At 57.3% G+C, this 19,271-nt stretch overlaps 1 protein-coding gene across 1 annotated transcript in view; it reads left to right on the top strand.

The window, feature by feature from the left end:
• Tert (telomerase reverse transcriptase) overlaps positions 1-18,974 on the top strand; it is a 32,930-nt gene extending 13,956 nt beyond the window's left edge. Inside the window, 1 exon segment of the mRNA XM_077791402.1 lies at positions 18,880-18,974. Coding sequence (XP_077647528.1) covers positions 18,880-18,974 — 95 coding nt within the window.
• The last annotated feature ends 297 nt before the right edge of the window (positions 18,975-19,271 follow it).

Here is a 19,271-nt window from a genome sequence, read left to right as displayed (position 1 = left end):
GGTGTGTGGAACAGCAGTCCTCAGGCTGTGCTTGCCCTAGTGACTCCATGGTGTGTAGAACAGCAGCTCTCAGGATGCGCCTGCCCTAGTGACTCCATGGTGTGTGGAACAGCAGTCCTCAGGCTTTGCTTGCCCTAGTGACGCCATGGTGTGTGGGACAGCAGTCCTCAGGCTGCGCCTGCCCTAGTGACTACATGGTGTGTAGAACATCAGTCCTCAGGCTGTGCCTGCCCTAGTGACTCCATGGTGTGTGGAACAGCAGTCCTCAGGCTGTGCCTGCCCTAATGACTCCATGGTTTGTAGAACAGCAGCTCTCAGGATGCGCCTGCCCTAGTGACTCCATGGTGTGTGGAACAGCAGTCCTCAGGCTGTGCCTGCCCTGAGTGACTCCATGGTCTGGGGAACAGCAGTCCTCACGCTGTGCCTGCCCTAGTGACTCCATGGTGTGTGGGACAGCAGTCCTCAGGCTGTTCCTGCCCTGAGTGACTCCATAGTGTGTAGAACATCAGTTCTCAGGCTGTGCCTGCCTAGTGACTCCATGGTGTGTGGGACAGCAGTCCTCAGGCTGCGCCTGCCCTAATGACTCCATGGTGTGTAGAACAGCAGCTCTCAGGATGTGCCTGCCCTAGTGACTCCCATGGTGTGTAGAATAGGAGTCGTCACGTGTGCATGCCCTAGTGACTCCATGGTGTGTGGAACAGCAGTCCTCAGGCTGTGCTTGCCCTAGTGACTCCATGTGTGTGGAACAGCAGTCCTCAGGCTTTGCTTGCCCTAGTGACTCCATGGTGTGTAGCAAGGAGTCCTCAGCTGCGCCTGCCCTGAGTGACTCCATGGTGTGTAGAACAGCAGTCCTCAGGCTGTGCCTGCCCTAGTGACTCCATGGTGGGTAGAACAGCAGCTCTCCGGATGTGCCTGCCCTGAGTGACTCCATGGTGTGTAGAACAGCAGTCCTCAGGCTGCGCTTGCCCTGAGTGACTCCATGGTGTGCAGAACAGCAGTCCTCAGGCTGTGCCTGCCCTCGTGACTCCATGGTGTACAGAACAGCAGTCCTCAGGCTGTGCCTGCCCTAGTGACTCCATGGTGTACAGAACAGCAGTCCTCAGGCTGTGCCTGCCCTAGTGACTCCATGGTGTGTAGAACAGCAGTCCTCAGGCTGTGCCTGCCCTAGTGACTCCATGGTGTGTAGGACAGAAGTCCTCAGGCTGTGCCTGCCCTAGTGACTCCACGGTGTGTAGAACAGCAGTCCTCAGGCTGTGCCTGCCCTAGGTGACTCCATGGTGTGTAGGACAGAAGTCCTCAGGCTGTGCCTGCCCTGGTGACTCCATGGTGTGTAGAACAGCAGTCCTCAGGCTGCGCCTGCCCTAGTGACTCCATGGTGTGTGGAACAGCAGTCCTCACGCTGTGCCTGCCCTCGTGACTCCATGGTGTACAGAACAGCAGTCCTCAGGCTGTGCCTGCCCTAGTGACTCCATGGTGTGTAGAACAGCAGTCCTCAGGCTGTGCCTGCCCTAGTGACTCCATGGTGTGTAGGACAGAAGTCCTCAGGCTGTGCCTGCCTAGTGACTCCACTGTGTGTAGAACAGCAGTCCTCAGGCTGTGCTGCCCTAGGTGACTCCATGGTGTGTAGGACAGAAGTCCTCAGGATGTGCCTGCCCTGGTGACTCCATGGTGTGTAGAACAGCAGTCCTCAGGCTGCGCCTGCCCTAGTGACTCCATGGTGTGTGGAACAGCAGTCCTCACGCCTGTGCCTGCCCTAGTGACTCCATGGTGTACAGAACAGCAGTCCTCAGGCTGTGCCGGCCCTAGTGACTCCATGGTGTGTAGAACAGCAGTCCTCAGGCTGTGCCTGCCCCTGGTGACTCCATGGTGTGTAGAACAGCCAGTCCTCAGGCTGTGCCTGCCCTAGTGACTCCATGGTGTGTGGAACAGCAGTCCTCAGGCTGTGCTTGCCCTAGTGACTCCATGGTGTGTAGAACAGGAGCTCTCAGGATGTGCCTGACCTAGTGACTCCATGGTGTGTAGAAAAGCAGTCCTCAGGCTGTGCCTGCCCTGAGTGACTCCATGGTGTGTGGAACAGCAGTCCTCAGGCTGTGCTTGCCCTAGGTGACTCATGGTGTGTAGAACAGCAACTCTCAGGATGTGCCTGCCTAGTGACTCCATGGTGTGTAGAACAGCAGTCCTCACGCTATGCCTGCCCTGAGTGACTCCATGGTGTGTAGAAGAGCATTCCTCAGACTGGCCCTGCCCTAGTGACTCCATGGTGTGTAGAACAGCAGTCCTCACGCTGTGCCTGCCCTAGTGACTCCATGGTGTGTAGAACAGCATTCCTCAGGCTGCGCCTGCCCTGAGTGACACCATGGTGTGCAGAACAGCAGTCCTCAGGCTGTGACTGCCCCTCGTGACTCCATGGTGTACAGAACAGCAGTCTCAGGCTGTGCCTGCCCTAGTGACTCCATGGTGTACAGAACAGCAGTCCTCAGGCTGTGCCTGCCCTAGTGACTACATGGTGTGTAGAACAGCAGTCCTCAGGCTGTGCCTGCCCTAGTGACTCCATGGTGTGTGGAACAGCAGTCCTCAGGCTGTGCCTGCCCTAATGACTCCATGGTGTGTAGAACAGCAGCTCTCAGGATGTGCCTGCCCTAGTGACTCCATGGTGTGTAGAACAGCAGCTCTCAGGATGCGCCTGCCCTAGTGACTCCATGGTGTGTGGAACAGCAGTCCTCAGGCTGTGCTTGCCCTAGTGACTCCATGGTGTGTAGAACAGCAGCTCTCAGGATGCGCCTGCCCTAGTGACTCCATGGTGTGTAGAACAGCAGTCCTCACGCTGTGCCTGCCCTAGTGACTCCATGGTGTGTGGAACAGCAGTCCTCAGGCTTTGCTTGCCCTAGTGACTCCATGGTGTGTAGAACAGCAGTCCTCAGGCTGTGCCTGCCCTGAGTGACTCCATGGTGTGTGGAACAGCAGTCCTCAGGCTTTGCTTGCCCTAGTGACTCCATGGTGTGTAGAACAGCAGTCCTCAGGCTGCGCTTGCCCTAGTGACTCCATGGTGTGTAGAACAGCAGCTCTCAGGATGTGCCTGCCCTAGTGACTCCATGGTGTGTAGAACAGCAGTCCTCAGGCTGCGCTTGCCCTGAGTGACTCCATGGTGTGCAGAACAGCAGTCCTCAGGCTGTGCCTGCCCTAGTGACTCCATGGTGTGTAGAACAGTAGTCCTCAGGCTGCACCTGCCCTAGTGATTCCATGGTGTGTAGAACAGCAGCTCTCAGGATGTGCCTGCCCTAGTGACTCCATGGTGTGTAGAACAGCAGCTCTCAGGATGTGCCTGCCCTAGTGACTCCATGGTGTGTAGAACAGCAGTCCTCAGGCTGCGCCTGCCCTAGTGACTCCATGGTGTGCCGAACAGCAGTCCTCAGGCTGTGCCTGCCCTAGTGACTCCATGGTGTGTAGAACAGCAGTCCTCAGGCTGTGCCTGCCCTAGTGACTCCATGGTGTGTGGAACAGCAGTCCTCAGGCTGTGCTTGCACTAGTGACTCCATGGTGTGTAGAACAGCAGCTCTCAGGATGCGCCTGCCCTAGTGACTCCATGGTGTGTGGAACAGCAGTCCTCAGGCTGTGCTTGCCCTAGTGACGCCATGGTGTGTGGGACAGCAGTCCTCAGGCTGCGCCTGCCCTAGTGACTACATGGTGTGTAGAACATCAGTCCTCAGGCTGTGCCTGCCCTAGTGACTCCATGGTGTGTGGAACAGCAGTCCTCAGGCTGTGCCTGCCCTAATGACTCCATGGTGTGTAGAACAGCAGCTCTCAGGATGTGCCTGCCCTAGTGACTCCATGGTGTGTAGAACAGCAGTCCTCAGGCTGCGCCTGCCCTAGTGACTACATGGTGTGTAGAACATCAGTCCTCAGGCTGTGCCTGCCCTAGTGACTCCATGGTGTGTGGAACAGCAGTCCTCAGGCTGTGCCTGCCCTAATGACTCCATGGTGTGTAGAACAGCAGCTCTCAGGATGCTCCTGCCCTAGTGACTCCATGGTGTGTAGAACAGCAGCTCTCAGGCTGCGCCTGCCCTAGTGACTACATGGTGTGTAGAACATCAGTCCTCAGGCTGTGCCTGCCCTAGTGACTCCATGGTGTGTGGAACAGCAGTCCTCAGGCTGTGCCTGCCCTAATGACTCCATGGTGTGTAGAACAGCAGCTCTCAGGATGCGCCTGCCCTAGTGACTCCATGGTGTGTGGAACAGCAGTCCTCAGGCTTTGCTTGCCCTAGTGACTCCATGGTGTGTAGAACAGCAGCTCTCAGGATGCGCCTGCCCTAGTGACTCCATGGTGTGTAGAACAGCAGTCCTCACGCTGTGCCTGCCCTAGTGACTCCATGGTGTGTGGAACAGCAGTCCTCAGGCTTTGCTTGCCCTAGTGACTCCATGGTGTGTAGAACAGCAGTCCTCAGGCTGTGCCTGCCCTGAGTGACTCCATGGTGTGTGGAACAGCAGTCCTCAGGCTTTGCTTGCCCTAGTGACTCCATGGTGTGTAGAACAGCAGTCCTCAGGCTGCGCTTGCCCTAGTGACTCCATGGTGTGTAGAACAGCAGCTCTCAGGATGTGCCTGCCCTAGTGACTCCATGGTGTGTAGAACAGCAGTCCTCACGCTGTGCCTGCCCTAGTGACTCCATGGTGTGTAGAACAGCAGTCCTCAGGCTGCGCCTGCCCTGAGTGACTCCATGGTGTGCAGAACAGCAGTCCTCTGGCTGTGCCTGCCCTAGTGACTCCATGGTGTGTAGAACAGTACTCCTCATGCTGCGCCTGCCCTGAGTGACTCCATGGTGTGTGGAACAGCAGTCCTCAGGCTGTGCTTGCCCTAGTGACTCCATGGTGTGTAGAACAGCAGTCCTCAGGCTGTGCCTGCCCTGAGAGACTCCATGGTGTGTGGAACAGCAGTCCTCAGGCTTTGCTTGCCCTAGTGACTCCATGGTGTGTAGAACAGCAGCTCTCAGGATGTGCCTGCCCTAGTGACTCCATGGTGTGTAGAACAGCAGTCCTCAGGCTGCGCTTGCCCTGAGTGACTCCATGGTGTGCAGAACAGCAGTCCTCAGGCTGCACCTGCCCTAGTGACTCCATGGTGTGTAGAACAGCAGCTCTCAGGATGTGCCTGCCCTAGTGACTCCATGGTGTGTAGAACAGCAGTCCTCAGGCTGCGCTTGCCCTGAGTAACTCCATGGTGTGCAGAACAGCAGTCCTCAGGCTGTGCCTGCCCTAGTGACTCCATGGTGTGTACAACAGTAGTCCTCAGGCTTGCCTGCCCTGAGTGACTCCACGGTGTGTAGAACAGCAGTCCTCAGGGTGTACATGCCCTAGTGACTCCATGGTGTGTGGAATAGCAGTCCTCAGGCTGTGCCTCCCCTTGTGACTCCATGGTGTGTAGGACAGCAGTCCTCAGGCTATGCCTGCCTTAGTGAATCCATGGTGTGTCGAATAGCAGTCCTCAGGCTGTGCCTGCCCTAGTGACTCCATGGTGTGTAGAACAGCAGTCCTCAGGCTGTGCCTGCCCTAGTGACTCCATGGTGTGTGGAACAGCAGTCCTCAGGCTGTGCTTGCCCTAGTGACTCCATGGTGTGTAGAACAGCAGCTCTCAGGATGCGCCTGCCCTAGTGACTCCATGGTGTGTGGAACAGCAGTCCTCAGGCTTTGCTTGCCCTAGTGACGCCATGGTGTGTGGGACAGCAGTCCTCAGGCTGCGCCTGCCCTAGTGACTACATGGTGTGTAGAACATCAGTCCTCAGGCTGTGCCTGCCCTAGTGACTCCATGGTGTGTGGAACAGCAGTCCTCAGGCTGTGCCTGCCCTAATGACTCCATGGTTTGTAGAACAGCAGCTCTCAGGATGCGCCTGCCCTAGTGACTCCATGGTGTGTGGAACAGCAGTCCTCAGGCTGTGCCTGCCCTGAGTGACTCCATGGTCTGGGGAACAGCAGTCCTCACGCTGTGCCTGCCCTAGTGACTCCATGGTGTGTGGGACAGCAGTCCTCAGGCTGTTCCTGCCCTGAGTGACTCCATAGTGTGTAGAACATCAGTTCTCAGGCTGTGCCTGCCCTAGTGACTCCATGGTGTGTGGGACAGCAGTCCTCAGGCTGCGCCTGCCCTAATGACTCCATGGTGTGTAGAACAGCAGCTCTCAGGATGTGCCTGCCCTAGTGACTCCATGGTGTGTAGAATAGGAGTCGTCACGCTGTGCATGCCCTAGTGACTCCATGGTGTGTGGAACAGCAGTCCTCAGGCTGTGCTTGCCCTAGTGACTCCATGGTGTGTGGAACAGCAGTCCTCAGGCTTTGCTTGCCCTAGTGACTCCATGGTGTGTAGCAAGGAGTCCTCAGGCTGCGCCTGCCCTGAGTGACTCCATGGTGTGTAGAACAGCAGTCCTCAGGCTGTGCCTGCCCTAGTGACTCCATGGTGTGTAGAACAGCAGCTCTCAGGATGTGCCTGCCCTGAGTGACTCCATGGTGTGTAGAACAGCAGTCCTCAGGCTGCGCTTGCCCTGAGTCACTCCATGGTGTGCAGAACAGCAGTCCTCAGGCTGTGCCTGCCCTAGTGACTCCATGGTGTACAGAACAGCAGTCCTCAGGCTGTGCCTGCCCTAGTGACTCCATGGTGTGTAGAACAGCAGTCCTCAGGCTGTGCCTGCCCTAGTGACTCCATGGTGTGTAGGACAGAAGTCCTCAGGCTGTGCCTGCCCTAGTGACTCCACGGTGTGTAGAACAGCAGTCCTCAGGCTGTGCCTGCCCTAGTGACTCCATGGTGTGTAGGACAGAAGTCCTCAGGCTGTGCCTGCCCTGGTGACTCCATGGTGTGTAGAACAGCAGTCCTCAGGCTGCGCCTGCCCTAGTGACTCCATGGTGTGTGGAACAGCAGTCCTCACGCTGTGCCTGCCCTCGTGACTCCATGGTGTACAGAACAGCAGTCCTCAGGCTGTGCCTGCCCTAGTGACTCCATGGTGTGTAGAACAGCAGTCCTCAGGCTGTGCCTGCCCTAGTGACTCCATGGTGTGTAGGACAGAAGTCCTCAGGCTGTGCCTGCCCTAGTGACTCCACGGTGTGTAGAACAGCAGTCCTCAGGCTGTGCCTGCCCTAGTGACTCCATGGTGTGTAGGACAGAAGTCCTCAGGATGTGCCTGCCCTGGTGACTCCATGGTGTGTAGAACAGCAGTCCTCAGGCTGCGCCTGCCCTAGTGACTCCATGGTGTGTGGAACAGCAGTCCTCACGCTGTGCCTGCCCTAGTGACTCCATGGTGTACAGAACAGCAGTCCTCAGGCTGTGCCGGCCCTAGTGACTCCATGGTGTGTAGAACAGCAGTCCTCAGGCTGTGCCTGCCCTGGTGACTCCATGGTGTGTAGAACAGCAGTCCTCAGGCTGTGCCTGCCCTAGTGACTCCATGGTGTGTGGAACAGCAGTCCTCAGGCTGTGCTTGCCCTAGTGACTCCATGGTGTGTAGAACAGGAGCTCTCAGGATGTGCCTGACCTAGTGACTCCATGGTGTGTAGAAAAGCAGTCCTCAGGCTGTGCCTGCCCTGAGTGACTCCATGGTGTGTGGAACAGCAGTCCTCAGGCTGTGCTTGCCCTAGTGACTCCATGGTGTGTAGAACAGCAACTCTCAGGATGTGCCTGCCTAGTGACTCCATGGTGTGTAGAACAGCAGTCCTCACGCTATGCCTGCCCTGAGTGACTCCATGGTGTGTAGAAGAGCATTCCTCAGGCTGCGCCTGCCCTAGTGACTCCATGGTGTGTAGAACAGCAGTCCTCACGCTGTGCCTGCCCTAGTGACTCCATGGTGTGTAGAACAGCATTCCTCAGGCTGCGCCTGCCCTGAGTGACACCATGGTGTGCAGAACAGCAGTCCTCAGGCTGTGCCTGCCCTAGTGACTCCATGGTTTGTAGAACAGTAGTCCTCATGCTGCGCCTGCCCTGAGTGACTCCATGGTGTGTGGAATAGCAGTCCTCAGGCTGTGCTTGCCCTAGTGACTCCATGGTGTGTAGAACAGCAGTCCTCAGGCTGTGCCTGCCCTGAGTGACTCCATGGTGTGTGGAACAGCAGTTCTCAGGCTTTGCTTGCCCTATTGACTCCATGGTGTGTAGAACAGCAGCTCTCAGGATGTGCCTGCCCTAGTGACTCCATGGTGTGTAGAACAGCAGTCCTCAGGCTGCGCTTGCCCTGAGTAACTCCCTGGTGTGCAGAACAGCAGTCCTCAGGCTGTGCCTGCCCTAGTGACTCCATGGTGTGTAGAACAGTAGTCCTCATGCTCCACCTCCCCTGAGTGACTCCATGGTGTGTGGAACAGCAGTCCTCAGGGTGTACATGCCGTAGTGACTCCATGGTGTGTGGAATAGCAGTCCTCAGGCTTGCCTGCCCTGAGTGACTCCACGGTGTGTAGAACAGCAGTCCTCAGGGTGTACATGCCCTAGTGACTCCATGGTGTGTGGAATAGCAGTCCTCAGGCTGTGCCTGCCCTTGTGACTCCATGGTGTGTAGGACAGCAGTCCTCAGGCTATGCCTGCCTTAGTGAATCCATGGTGTGTCGAATAGCAGTCCTCAGGCTGTGCCTGCCCTAGTGACTCCATGGTGTGTAGAACAGCAGTCCTCAGGCTGTGCCTGCCCTAGTGACTCCATGGTGTGTGGAACAGCAGTCCTCAGGCTGTGCTTGCCCTAGTGACTCCATGGTGTGTAGAACAGCAGCTCTCAGGATGCGCCTGCCCTAGTGACTCCATGGTGTGTAGAACAGCAGCTCTCAGGATGCGCCTGCCCTAGTGACTCCATGGTGTGCAGAACAGCAGTCCTCAGGCTGTGCTTGCCCTAGTGACTCCATGGTGTGTAGAACAGCAGCTCTCAGGATGCGCCTGCCCTAGTGACTCCATGGTGTGTAGAACAGCAGTCCTCACGCTGTGCCTGCCCTAGTGACTCCATGGTGTGTGGAACAGCAGTCCTCAGGCTTTGCTTGCCCTAGTGACTCCATGGTGTGTAGAACAGCAGCTCTCAGGATGTGCCTGCCCTAGTGACTCCATGGTGTGTAGAACAGCAGTCCTCAGGTTGTGCCTGCCCTTAGTGACTCCATGGTGTGTAGAACAGCAGTCCTCAGGCTGTGCCTGCTCTAGTGACTCCATGGTGTGTAGAATAGTAGTTCTCAGGCTGTGCCTGCCCTAGTGACTCCATGGTGTGTAGAACAGCAGTTCTCAGGCTCTGCCTGCCCTGAGTGACTCCATGGTGTGTAGAATAGCAGTCCTCAGGTTGTGCCTGCCCTAGTGACTCCATGGTTTATAGGACAGCAGTCCTCAGGCTGTGCCTGCCCTAGTGACTCCATCATGTGTAGAACAGCAGCTCTCCGGATGTGCCTGCCCTGGTGACTACGTGGTGTGTATAACAGCATTCCTCGGGTTGTGCCTGCCCTGATTTACTCCATGGTGTGTAGAACAGCAGTCCTCAGGCTGTGCCTGCCCTGAGTGACTCCATGGTGTGTAGAATAGCAGCTCTCAGGATGTGCCTGTCCTGAGTGACTCCATGGTGTGTAGGACAGCAGTCCTCATGCTGTGCCTGCCCTAGTGACTCCATGGTGTGTAGAACAGAAGTCCTCAGGCTGTACCTGCCCTAAGTGACTCCATGGTTTGCGGAACAGCAGTCCTCAGGCTGTGCCTGCCCTGAGTGACTCCATGATGTGCAAAACAGCAGTCCTCAGGCTGTGCCTGCCCTGAGTGACTCCATGGTCTGGGGAACAGCAGTCCTCAGACTGCGCCTGCCCTGGTGACTTCATGGTGTGTAGAACAGCATTCCTCAGTTGTGCCTGCCCTGGGTGATTCCATGGTGTGTAGCACAGCAGTCCTCAGGCTGTGTCTGCCCTAGGGACTCCATGGTGTGTAGAACAGCAGTCCTCACGCTGTGCCTGCCCTAGTGACTCCATGGTATATAGAACAGCAGTGCTCAGGCTGTGCCTGCCCTAGTGACTCCATGGTGTATAGAACAGCAGTCCTCAGGATGTGCCTGCCCTGGTGACTACATGGTGTGTAGAACAGCAGCTCTCAGGCTGTGGCTGCCCTAGTGACTCCATGGTGTGTGGAACAGCAGTCCTCAGGCTGTGCCTGCCCTAGTGACTCCATGGTGTGTAGGACAGCAGTCCTCAGACTGTGCCTGCCCTAGTGACTCCATGGTGTGTAGAACAGCAGTCCTCAGGCTGTGCCTGCCCTGGTGACTCCATGGTGTGTAGAACAGCAGCTCTAAGGATGTGCCTGCCCTGGTGACTACGTGGTGTGTATAACAGCAGTCCTCACGCTGTGCCTGCCCTGAGTGACTCCATGGTATGCAGAACAGCAGTCCTCAGGCTGTGCCTGCTCTTGTGACTCCATGGTGTGTAGAACAGCAGTCCTTAGGCTGTGCCTGCCCTGAGTGACTCCATGGTGTGTAAAAAAGCAGTCCTCAGGTTGTGCCTGCCCTAGTGACTCCATGGTGTGTAGGACAGCAGTCCTCAGGATGTGCCTGCCCTGGTGACTACATGGTGTGTAGAACAGCAGCTCTCAGGCTGTGGCTGCCCTAGTGACTCCATGGTGTGTGGAACAGCAGTCCTCAGGCTGTGCCTGCCCTAGTGACTCCATGGTGTGTAGGACAGCAGTCCTCAGACTGTGCCTGCCCTAGTGACTCCATGGTGTGTAGAACAGCATTCCTAGGGTGTGCCTGCCATAGTGACTCCATGGTGTGTAGAACAGCAGCTCTAAGAATGTGCCTGCGCTGGTGACTACGTGGTGTGTATAACAGCAGTCCTCAGGCTGTGCCTGCCCTGAGTGACTCCATGGTGTGTAGAACAGCAGTCCTCAGGCTGTGCCTACCCTAGTGACTCCATGGTGTGTAGAACAGCAGCTCTCAGGAAGTGCCTGCCTTGATTACTCCATGGTGTGCAGAACAGCAGTCCTCAGGCTGTGCCTGCCCTAGTGACTCCATGGTGCGTAGTACAGCAGTCCTCAGGCTGTGCCTGCCCTAGTGACTCCATGGTGTGTAGAACAGCAGCTCTCAGGATGTGCCTGCCCTGAGTGACTCCATGGTGTGTAGGACAGTAGTCCTCAGGCTGTGCCTGCCCTGAGTTACTCCATGGTGTGTAGAACAGCAGTCCTCAGGCTGCACCTGCTCTAGTGACTCCAGGGTGTGTAGGACAGCAGTCCTCAGGCTGTGCCTGCCCTAGTGACTCCATGGTATGTGGAACAGCAGTCCTCAGGCTGCTTGCCCTGAGTTACTCCATGGTGTGCAGAACAGCAGTCCTCAGGCTGTGCCTGCCCTAGTGACTCCATTGTGTGCAGAACAGCAGTCCTCAGGCTGTGCCTGCCCTAGTGACTCCATGGTGTGTAGAACAGCAGTCCTCAGGCTATGCCTGCCTTAGTTACTCCATGGTGTGTAGAACAGCAGTCCTCAGGTTGTGCCTGCCCTAGTGACTCCATGGTGTGTAGAACAGCAGTCCTCAGGCTGTGCCTGCCCTAGTGACTCCATGGTGTGTAGAACAGCAGTCCTCAGGCTGTGCCTGCCCTAGTGACTCCATGGTGTGTAGAACAGCAGCTCTCAGGATGTGACTGCCCTGAGTTACTCCACGGTGTGCAGAACAGCAGTCCTCAGTCTGTGCCTGCCCTAGTGACTCCATGGTGTGTAGAACAGTAGTCCTCAGGCTGTGCCTGCCCTAGTGACTCCATGGTGTGTAGGACAGTAGTCCTCAGGCTGTGCCTGCCCTAGGGACTCCATGGTGTGTAGGACAGCAGTCCTCAGGCTGTGCCTGCCCTAATGACTCCATGGTGAAGTACAGCAGCTCTCAGGATGTGACTGCCCTGAGTTACTCCATGGTGTGCAGAACAGCAGTCCTCAGGCTGTGCCGGCCTTAGTGACTCCATGGTGTGTTGAACAGCAGTCCTCAGGCTGTGCCTGCCCTAGTGACTCCATGGTGTGTAGAACAGAAGTCCTCAGGCTGTACCTGCCCTAAGTGACTCCATGGTGTTCGGAACAGCAGTCCTCAGGCTGTGCCTGCCCTAGTGACTCCATGGTGTGTAGGACAGTAGTCCTCAGGCTGTGCCTGCCCTAGGGACTCCATGGTGTGTAGGACAGCAGTCCTCAGGCTGTGCCTGCCCTAATGACTCCATGGTGAAGTACAGCAGCTCTCAGGATGTGACTGCCCTGAGTTACTCCATGGTGTGCAGAACAGCAGTCCTCAGGCTGTGCCGGCCTTAGTGACTCCATGGTGTGTTGAACAGCAGTCCTCAGGCTGTGCCTGCCCTAGTGACTCCATGGTGTGTAGAACAGAAGTCCTCAGGCTGTACCTGCCCTAAGTGACTCCATGGTGTTCGGAACAGCAGTCCTCAGGCTGTGCCTTCCCTGAGTGACTCCATGGTGTGTAGAACAGCAGTCCTCAGGCTGTGGCTGCCCTGAGTGACTTCATGGTGTGTAGAACACCAGTCCTCAGGCTGTGCCTGCTCCAGTGACTCCATGGTGTGCAGAACAGCAGTCCTCAGGCTGTACCTGCTCTGAGTGACTCCATGGTGTGTGTAACAGCAGTCCTCAGGCTCTGCCTGCCCTGAGTGACTCCATGGTGTGTAGAACAGCAGTCCTCAGGCTGTGCCTGCCGTGAGTGACTCCATGGTGTGTAGGACAGCAGTTCTCAGGCAGTGCCTGCCCTATTGACTCCATGGTGTGTGGAACAGCAGTCCTCAGGCTACACCTGCCCTGGTGACTCCATGGTGTGTAGAACAGCAGTCCTCAGGCTGTGCCTGCCCTTAGTGACTCCATGGTGTGTGGACCAGCAGTCCTCTGGCTCTGCCTGCCCTGAGTCACTTCCTGTTATTTAGCAGTGGCTTGCCCTGAGCGTCTCTAGTTTGATCGAGTGCTGGGTGAGAAGATGTTTTGAGCTTGTACAAGTGAACAATAACCGTCTCCCCAGCACAACCCAAAGGTACATAGTGATAAGTAAATCATGTTAATAAACAGGACCAATGTGGATTTTGTATTAAATCAGATGCTCAGGGCTGCACCAGACTCTAGGCCCGTGATCTCTTCAGACCCAGCAGACAGTGCTGGAGCAACCCCTGCACCAAGACCATAAGATGAAGGGCACCCAAGAAGCTGTAAGTGGCACACACCAACCTGTGGTCTTGTCAGACCATCCAGTGAACCAGTCTGCAGTCCACTTGCCAGGAATTCTGACTCTGTCCCTGGGCTTCAGCATAGCTCCAGCTCCCTGCTTGACATGGTGCACTGGGAGACTGCCTGTGCTCTGACCCGGGACCAGCGTGAGTTCTGCCTGTTCCTCCTCTTATCTGACCACCTTCACCATCTGCCTTTGCTCTCATTCTGCCTTTTTAAAAACCAGAGGCCACTGTTAACCCTTTCTTAGCCATTATGTAACCCAAAAAGCGCTGTGTGAAGGGTGATGCGTGGCTCAAGTGTCACAGACACTGGTGAGTAAGACGGTTTGGAATAAACAGACCCGCGAAGGCTGCTTGAGGCTACACAGTGGGCCACGAGTTGTGAGTGTGGTGGACTAGTGCTGGACAGTGAGGTGACTCAGGACCCTCTCCATGCAGCCCGACACCTGGAGGATACAGCAGGTCCCACTCACGTTGACGGTGCAGCTTGCTCACAAGCCCTCCTCCATCTGCCTGTCTCTGTCCGTCTGTCCCTCTGTTTCAACTGACTGGCCCTGTCTTTCTGCTCTCCCCACCAGCCCTCTCCTCACCCTGAAGACTGTCTCCTGACTAGGGACACCACCTTTGGAGGACCCTGGGCCATACAGCCCTGAGCTCTGCAGTGAGCCCGACCAGGTCTCCCCTTGGAAGGCCTGGCTGAGAGAGGCCATGGGAGCCCAGGGTTGGGGACCTCTGGAGGTACTGTAGGCCAGAATTCCCAAGCCTGCATTCTCCTCCCCAGCTCCATGGCTGCCACGTGCTGGCTGAACATGTCCTGCAGTCCCCATGGAGGGCTGCAGGTCAGGCCTCCAGGGCGGCCCTACTGAGAAGGGGGCAGCATGTCCCCACGGAGCCCAGAGGGTGGCAGTGGTTGTGACAGTACAGCCCCCTAGGGCCTTGACCCAGGGGAACCCAGGACCACTGCTCCCCTCAGAGAGGCCTGCTGCCCACGCCTGGCCAGGAGGGCGTGTTCAGGCTCCCTCAGCCATTCTGACACCTGGGCCCCACCACTCAAGTGACACTGCAGCACACGGGGGCACTCAGGAGCCACCCAAGGAGCCGCTGTTGGAGTCTCTGGCTTGGGAGCTCAGCAGGGCCTTTGCCGGGGAGCTTCCAGAGCTGGACGGCATTTTACCCATCTGCCTTAGGACGCGGAAGGGCTGCTGGGCTGTTCAGGTGACGAGGTCCTGTGCTGGGGAGCGCTGGCTGCCCAGGGAGGCACCCTGCGCCCGTGAGCATGGGGAGGTCAGCCGCCCTGAGTCAGCGAGAAGGAAGGCTTTGAGCGGCCAGGCTATTTTTGGAGAAAAATATATAATCTTCAAAGTTTTCTTCGTTGAGTGTCAGATCACGACAGCAGAAGAGCGCCAAGAGGGCGCAAGAGGGACTCCGACAGCGGGAGGAGGGCAGGGGCGGCCCCCTCCATGTGGCTCCCTGTCCCTGCCTGACTCTGCACCCTGAGCCTCATCCTCCCTCCCTGCGCCTGGACTTCCCAGATCTCTGTCCTCACCCCACACACTGCTCAAAATCAGGGTCGGCCTGGACAGGTTTCCTGGGTTTAATATTTTGAGGAACTGAATTTTTATATGTCATGCAGACTAGAACAATGACCAGGATCACCCGGGCTTCCCAGGCCTTGGGTCCCACCCAGGCCCAGCCCCCACCTAGGTCCGAGGCCCAGGGAGGCCCTGGCAGGGACCTCCTGGGGGTGTGTAGGAGACAGTTCCTCTGAGCTGTCAGTGTGGCCAGTAGTTTCTATGAACTTCCAAATTCCTAGGAGCCCCCAAAAGAGGGCCAGGGCCGCAGATGGTGTGGCAGGACAGGACAGGCTTAGGCATTTGAAATGAAAGCTGAAAATGGAGGCTGGTGTCCTGAGGGACCCTGACCAGGAAGAGACAGGTCGAGGCAGAGGAAGAACTGTGCTGTGAGCTCCCTCCTGGGTCATGTCCATCAGAGCTGCCTCCTCAGGCTAAAGGGGTGGCATCCAGGGCCTGCCCTGCGGAGCGGAGCACGTGGCCGCTCACCTCCTGAGCCGTGCCTCTTGTGAGCAGACCCCAGGACCTCTCACACCAGCCCAGAGCAGATGGCAGCATCCCAGCCAGCAGGACTGGATATTGCCTTGGAATTTCTAGAAAATTCCAGAATAGAAGAAAGGGGTGAAAAGAAAACAGAAGAGGAAAAACGAGGGGAAAGATAAAGCTCACATTGTTTATGGGCTAAAAAAATTCCTTGCAGAATGCAGGGGTAGGAATGGAACATGGGAAGGAGCACCCACCACGGCCAGTGCCGCCCAGGAAAGCCGGGAAGACCCCAGTTCTGGGAGGCGGCGGTCACGAGGAAGCACTCAGAGCCAGCTCTGTGTCAGCACAGTGGCAAGTGGGCCACCGCAGTGGGCAGCGCAGAACCCGGTGAAGGCCCTCTCCAGGCCGCTCTCGCGCAGCGGTGGATGCACCCGCCCTTCCAGCCGGAACCGAGCACATCTGGCAGGAAACTCTCAAAAGGACCCTCAAGTTCCTCCTGGGGAAAAGTAGGGTGACCTAGAAAGCAACGAGAAAGACAAGAGGGCCAGGGTCCCGCACAGAGCCCCTCCAGCCAGAGAGCCCCACCAGCCCCCAGAAGAGCCAAAGAAGATGTGGACCAGTGTGCACACGTAGGCAGGTGTGGACAGGTGTGGGTGGGTGTGGGCAGGTGTGGATAGGTGTGGGAAGGTATAGACAGGTGTGGGCAGGTGTGAGAAGGTGTGGGCAGGTATGAATAGTGTAGGCAGGTGTGGGCAGATGTGAGCAGGTGTAGGCAGGTGTGGGTGGGTATGGGCAGGTGTAAACAGGTGTGGGTGGGTGTGGGCAGGTGTGGGTATGGGCGGGTGTGGGCAGGTGTGGGCAGGTAAAGGCAGGTGTGAGTGGATGTGGGCAGGTGTGGACAGGTGTGGGTGGGTGTGGGCAGGTGTGGGTGTGGGCGGGTGTGGGCAGGTGTGGGCAGGTGTGGGTGTATGTGGGCAGGTGTGGACAGGTGTGGGTGGGTGTGGGCAGGTGTGGACAGGTGTGGGTGGGTATGGGCAGGTGTGGGTGTGGGCAGGTGTGGGCAGGTGTGGGCAGGTGTGGGTGGATGTGGGCAGGTGTGGACAGGTGTGGGTGGGTGTGGGCAGGTGTGGGTGTGGGCGGGTGTGGGTGGATGTGAGCAGGTGTGGACAGGTGTGGGTGGGTGTGGGCAGGTGTGGGTAGGTGTGGGAAGGTATAGACAGTGTAGGCAGGTGCGAGAAGGTGTGCGCAGGTATGGATAGGTGTAGGCAGGTGTGGGCAGACGTGAGTAGGTGTAGGCAGGTGTGGGTGGGTATGGGCGGGTTGGAGAGGTGTGGGTGGGTGTGGGCCTGTGTGTGTGTGTAGGCTGGTGTAGGTGGGTGGAGGCAGGTTGTAGGAAGGTATAGGCAGGTGTGGGCAGGTGTGAGAAGGTGTGGGCAGGTGTGATAGGTGTAGGTGGGTGTGAGCAGGTTTAGGCAGGTGTGGGCAGGGGCGAGAAGGTGTGTGCAGGTGTGGATAGGTGTAGGTGGGTGTGAGCAGGTATAGGTGTTGGCAGGTGCAAGCAGGTGTGGGAAGGTATAGGCAGGTTTAGGCAGTGCGGGAAGGTGTGGGCAGGTATGGAAAGGTGTCAGTGGGTATGAGCAGGTATAGACAAGTATAGATGGGTGTGGGCCTGTGTGGGTGTGGGCAGGTGTAGGCAGGTGTGGGCAAGTGTAGGCAGGTATGGACAAGTGTCATTGAGTCTGAACAGGTATGGACAGGAATAGGTAAATGTGGGCCTGTGTGGGTGTGGGCAGGTGTAGGTTGTGTGGGCAGGTGTCAGTGGGTCTGAGCAGGTATAGACAGGTATAGGTAGGTGTGGGCAGGTGTAGACAGTATAGGCAGGTGTGGGCAGGTACAGACAGGTGTCAGTGGGCCTGAGCAGGTATGAACAGGTATAGGTGGGTGTGGGCAGATGTGTGCAGGTGCAGGCAGGTGTGGGCAGGTATGGGCAGGTGTCAGCGGGTCTGAACAGGTATGGACAGGTATAGGTGGTATGGACAGGTGTGGGCAGGTGTGGGCAGGTGTCAGTGGGCCTGAGCAGGTGTGGACAGGTATAGGTTGGTGTGGGCAGGTGCAGGCAGGTGTGGGCAGATGTGGGCAGGTGTCAGTGGGCCTGAACAGGTATGGACAGGTATAGATGGGTGTGGACAGGTGTGGGCAGGTGTAGGCAGGTGTGGGCAGGTGTCAGTGGGCCTGAGCAGGTATGGACAGGTATAGGTGGATATGAGCAGGTGTAGACAGGTGTAGGCAGGTGTGGGCAGGTGTGGGCAGGTATCAGTGGGTCTGAGCAGGTATGGACAGGTATAGTTGGGTGTGGGCAGGTGCAGGCAGGTATGGGCAGGTGTGGGCAGGTGTCAATGGGCCTGAGCAGGTATGTACAGGTATAGTTGGGTGTGGGCAGGTGTAGGCAGGTGCAGGCAGGTGTTATTTGGCCTGAGCAGGTGTGGGCAGGTGCAGGCAGGTGTGGGCAGGTGTCAGTGGGCCTGAGCAGGTATGTACAGGTATAGATGGGTGTGGGCAGGTGTAGGCAGGTGCAGGCAGGTGTTAGTTGGCCTGAGCAGGTGTGGGCAGGTGCAGGCAGGTGTGGGCAGGTGTCAGTGGGCCTGAGCAGGTATGGACAGGTATAGATGGGTGTGGACAGGTATGGGCAGGTGTGGGCAGGTGTCAATGGGTCTGAACAGGTATGGACAGGTATAGGTGGGTGTGGACAGGTGTAGGCAGGTGTGGGCAGGTGCAGGCAGGTGTCGGTGGGTATGAGCAGATATGGGCAGGTATAGGCAGGTGTGGGCAGGTGTCAGTGGGCCTGAGCAGGTATGGACAGGTATAGGTGGGTGTGGACATGTGTAGGCAGGTGTGGGCAGGTGTAGGCAGGTGTTGGTGGGTATGAGCAGGTATAGGCAGGTGTGGACAGGTGTCAGTGGGTTTGAGCAGGTATGGACAGGTATAGGTGGATGTGGGCAGGTATAGGCAGGTGTGGGCAGGTGTGGGCAGGTGCAGGCAGGTGTCGGTGAGTATGAGCAGGTATGGGCAGGTATAGGCAGGTGTGGACAGGTGTCAGTGGGCCTGAGCAGGTATGGACAGGTATAGGTGGTGTGGGCAGGTGTGGGCAAGTGTGGGCAGGTGTTAGTGGGCCTGAGCAGGTATGGACAGGTATAGATGGGTGTGGACAGGTGTAGGCAGGTGTGGACAGGTGTAGGCAGGTGTGGGCAGGTGCAGGCAGGTGTCAGTGGGTTTGAGCAGGTGTGGACAGGTATAGGTGGGTGTGGGCAGGTATAGGCAGGTATGGGCAGGTGTGGACAGGTGTCAGTGGGTTTGAGCAGGTGTGGACAGGTATAGGTGGGTGTGGGCAGGTATAGGCAGGTATGGGCAGGTGTGGACAGGTGTCAGTGGGTTTGAGCAGGTGTGGACAGGTATAGGTGGGTGTGGGCAGGTATAGGCAGGTGTGGGCAGGTTTGGGCCGGTTTGGGCAGGTGTTAGTGGGCCTGAGCAGGTGTGGACAGGTATAGGTGGGTGTGGACAGGTGCAGGCAGGTGTGGGCAGGTGCAGGCAGGTGTGGGCAGGTGCAGGCAGGTGTCGGTGGGCCTGAGCAGATATAGACAGGTGACCTGCCCTGTGAGAACGTGTGTCCTGGTTCCCCTCTTCTAGATGCCAGTGAGCGGAGGTGGGTCGGTGGTGAGAGGGTTTTCCGGGATGAGGAGTCCAGTTCTCAAACAAAAGCCCTGGCCTTTCCTCCTGGCTAGACATGCCTGAGATCCAACCCCTGAAGCCTCCTCCAGAGTGCCCCAACACTATCTGAGCACCTCTTCCAGGTTTCTTCACGCCAGGCCTGGCCAGGTACCTAGTGCTGTAAGCAAAGGTGCTGTGTGCCCTGGGAGAAACTGTGTGCTCTTCCGTTGTCCTCTCTCTACTGCTAGAATACAAACGTAATGGCAGGACCAAGAGTAGTTATCTGGCACCATGAGACACGCATGTGGATGGAAGCTACGCACAGCTGGCTTCTGACTTTTTTGATGCCACTGTTTGTGTCACCTGGAGGG

Source organism: Urocitellus parryii, chromosome 1 (genome assembly GCF_045843805.1).
Source record: "Urocitellus parryii isolate mUroPar1 chromosome 1, mUroPar1.hap1, whole genome shotgun sequence".
Lineage (NCBI taxonomy): Eukaryota > Metazoa > Chordata > Mammalia > Rodentia > Sciuridae > Urocitellus > Urocitellus parryii.
The sequence above is the reverse complement of the archived record's forward strand: the minus strand, read 5'-3'. Positions and strand labels throughout refer to the sequence as shown.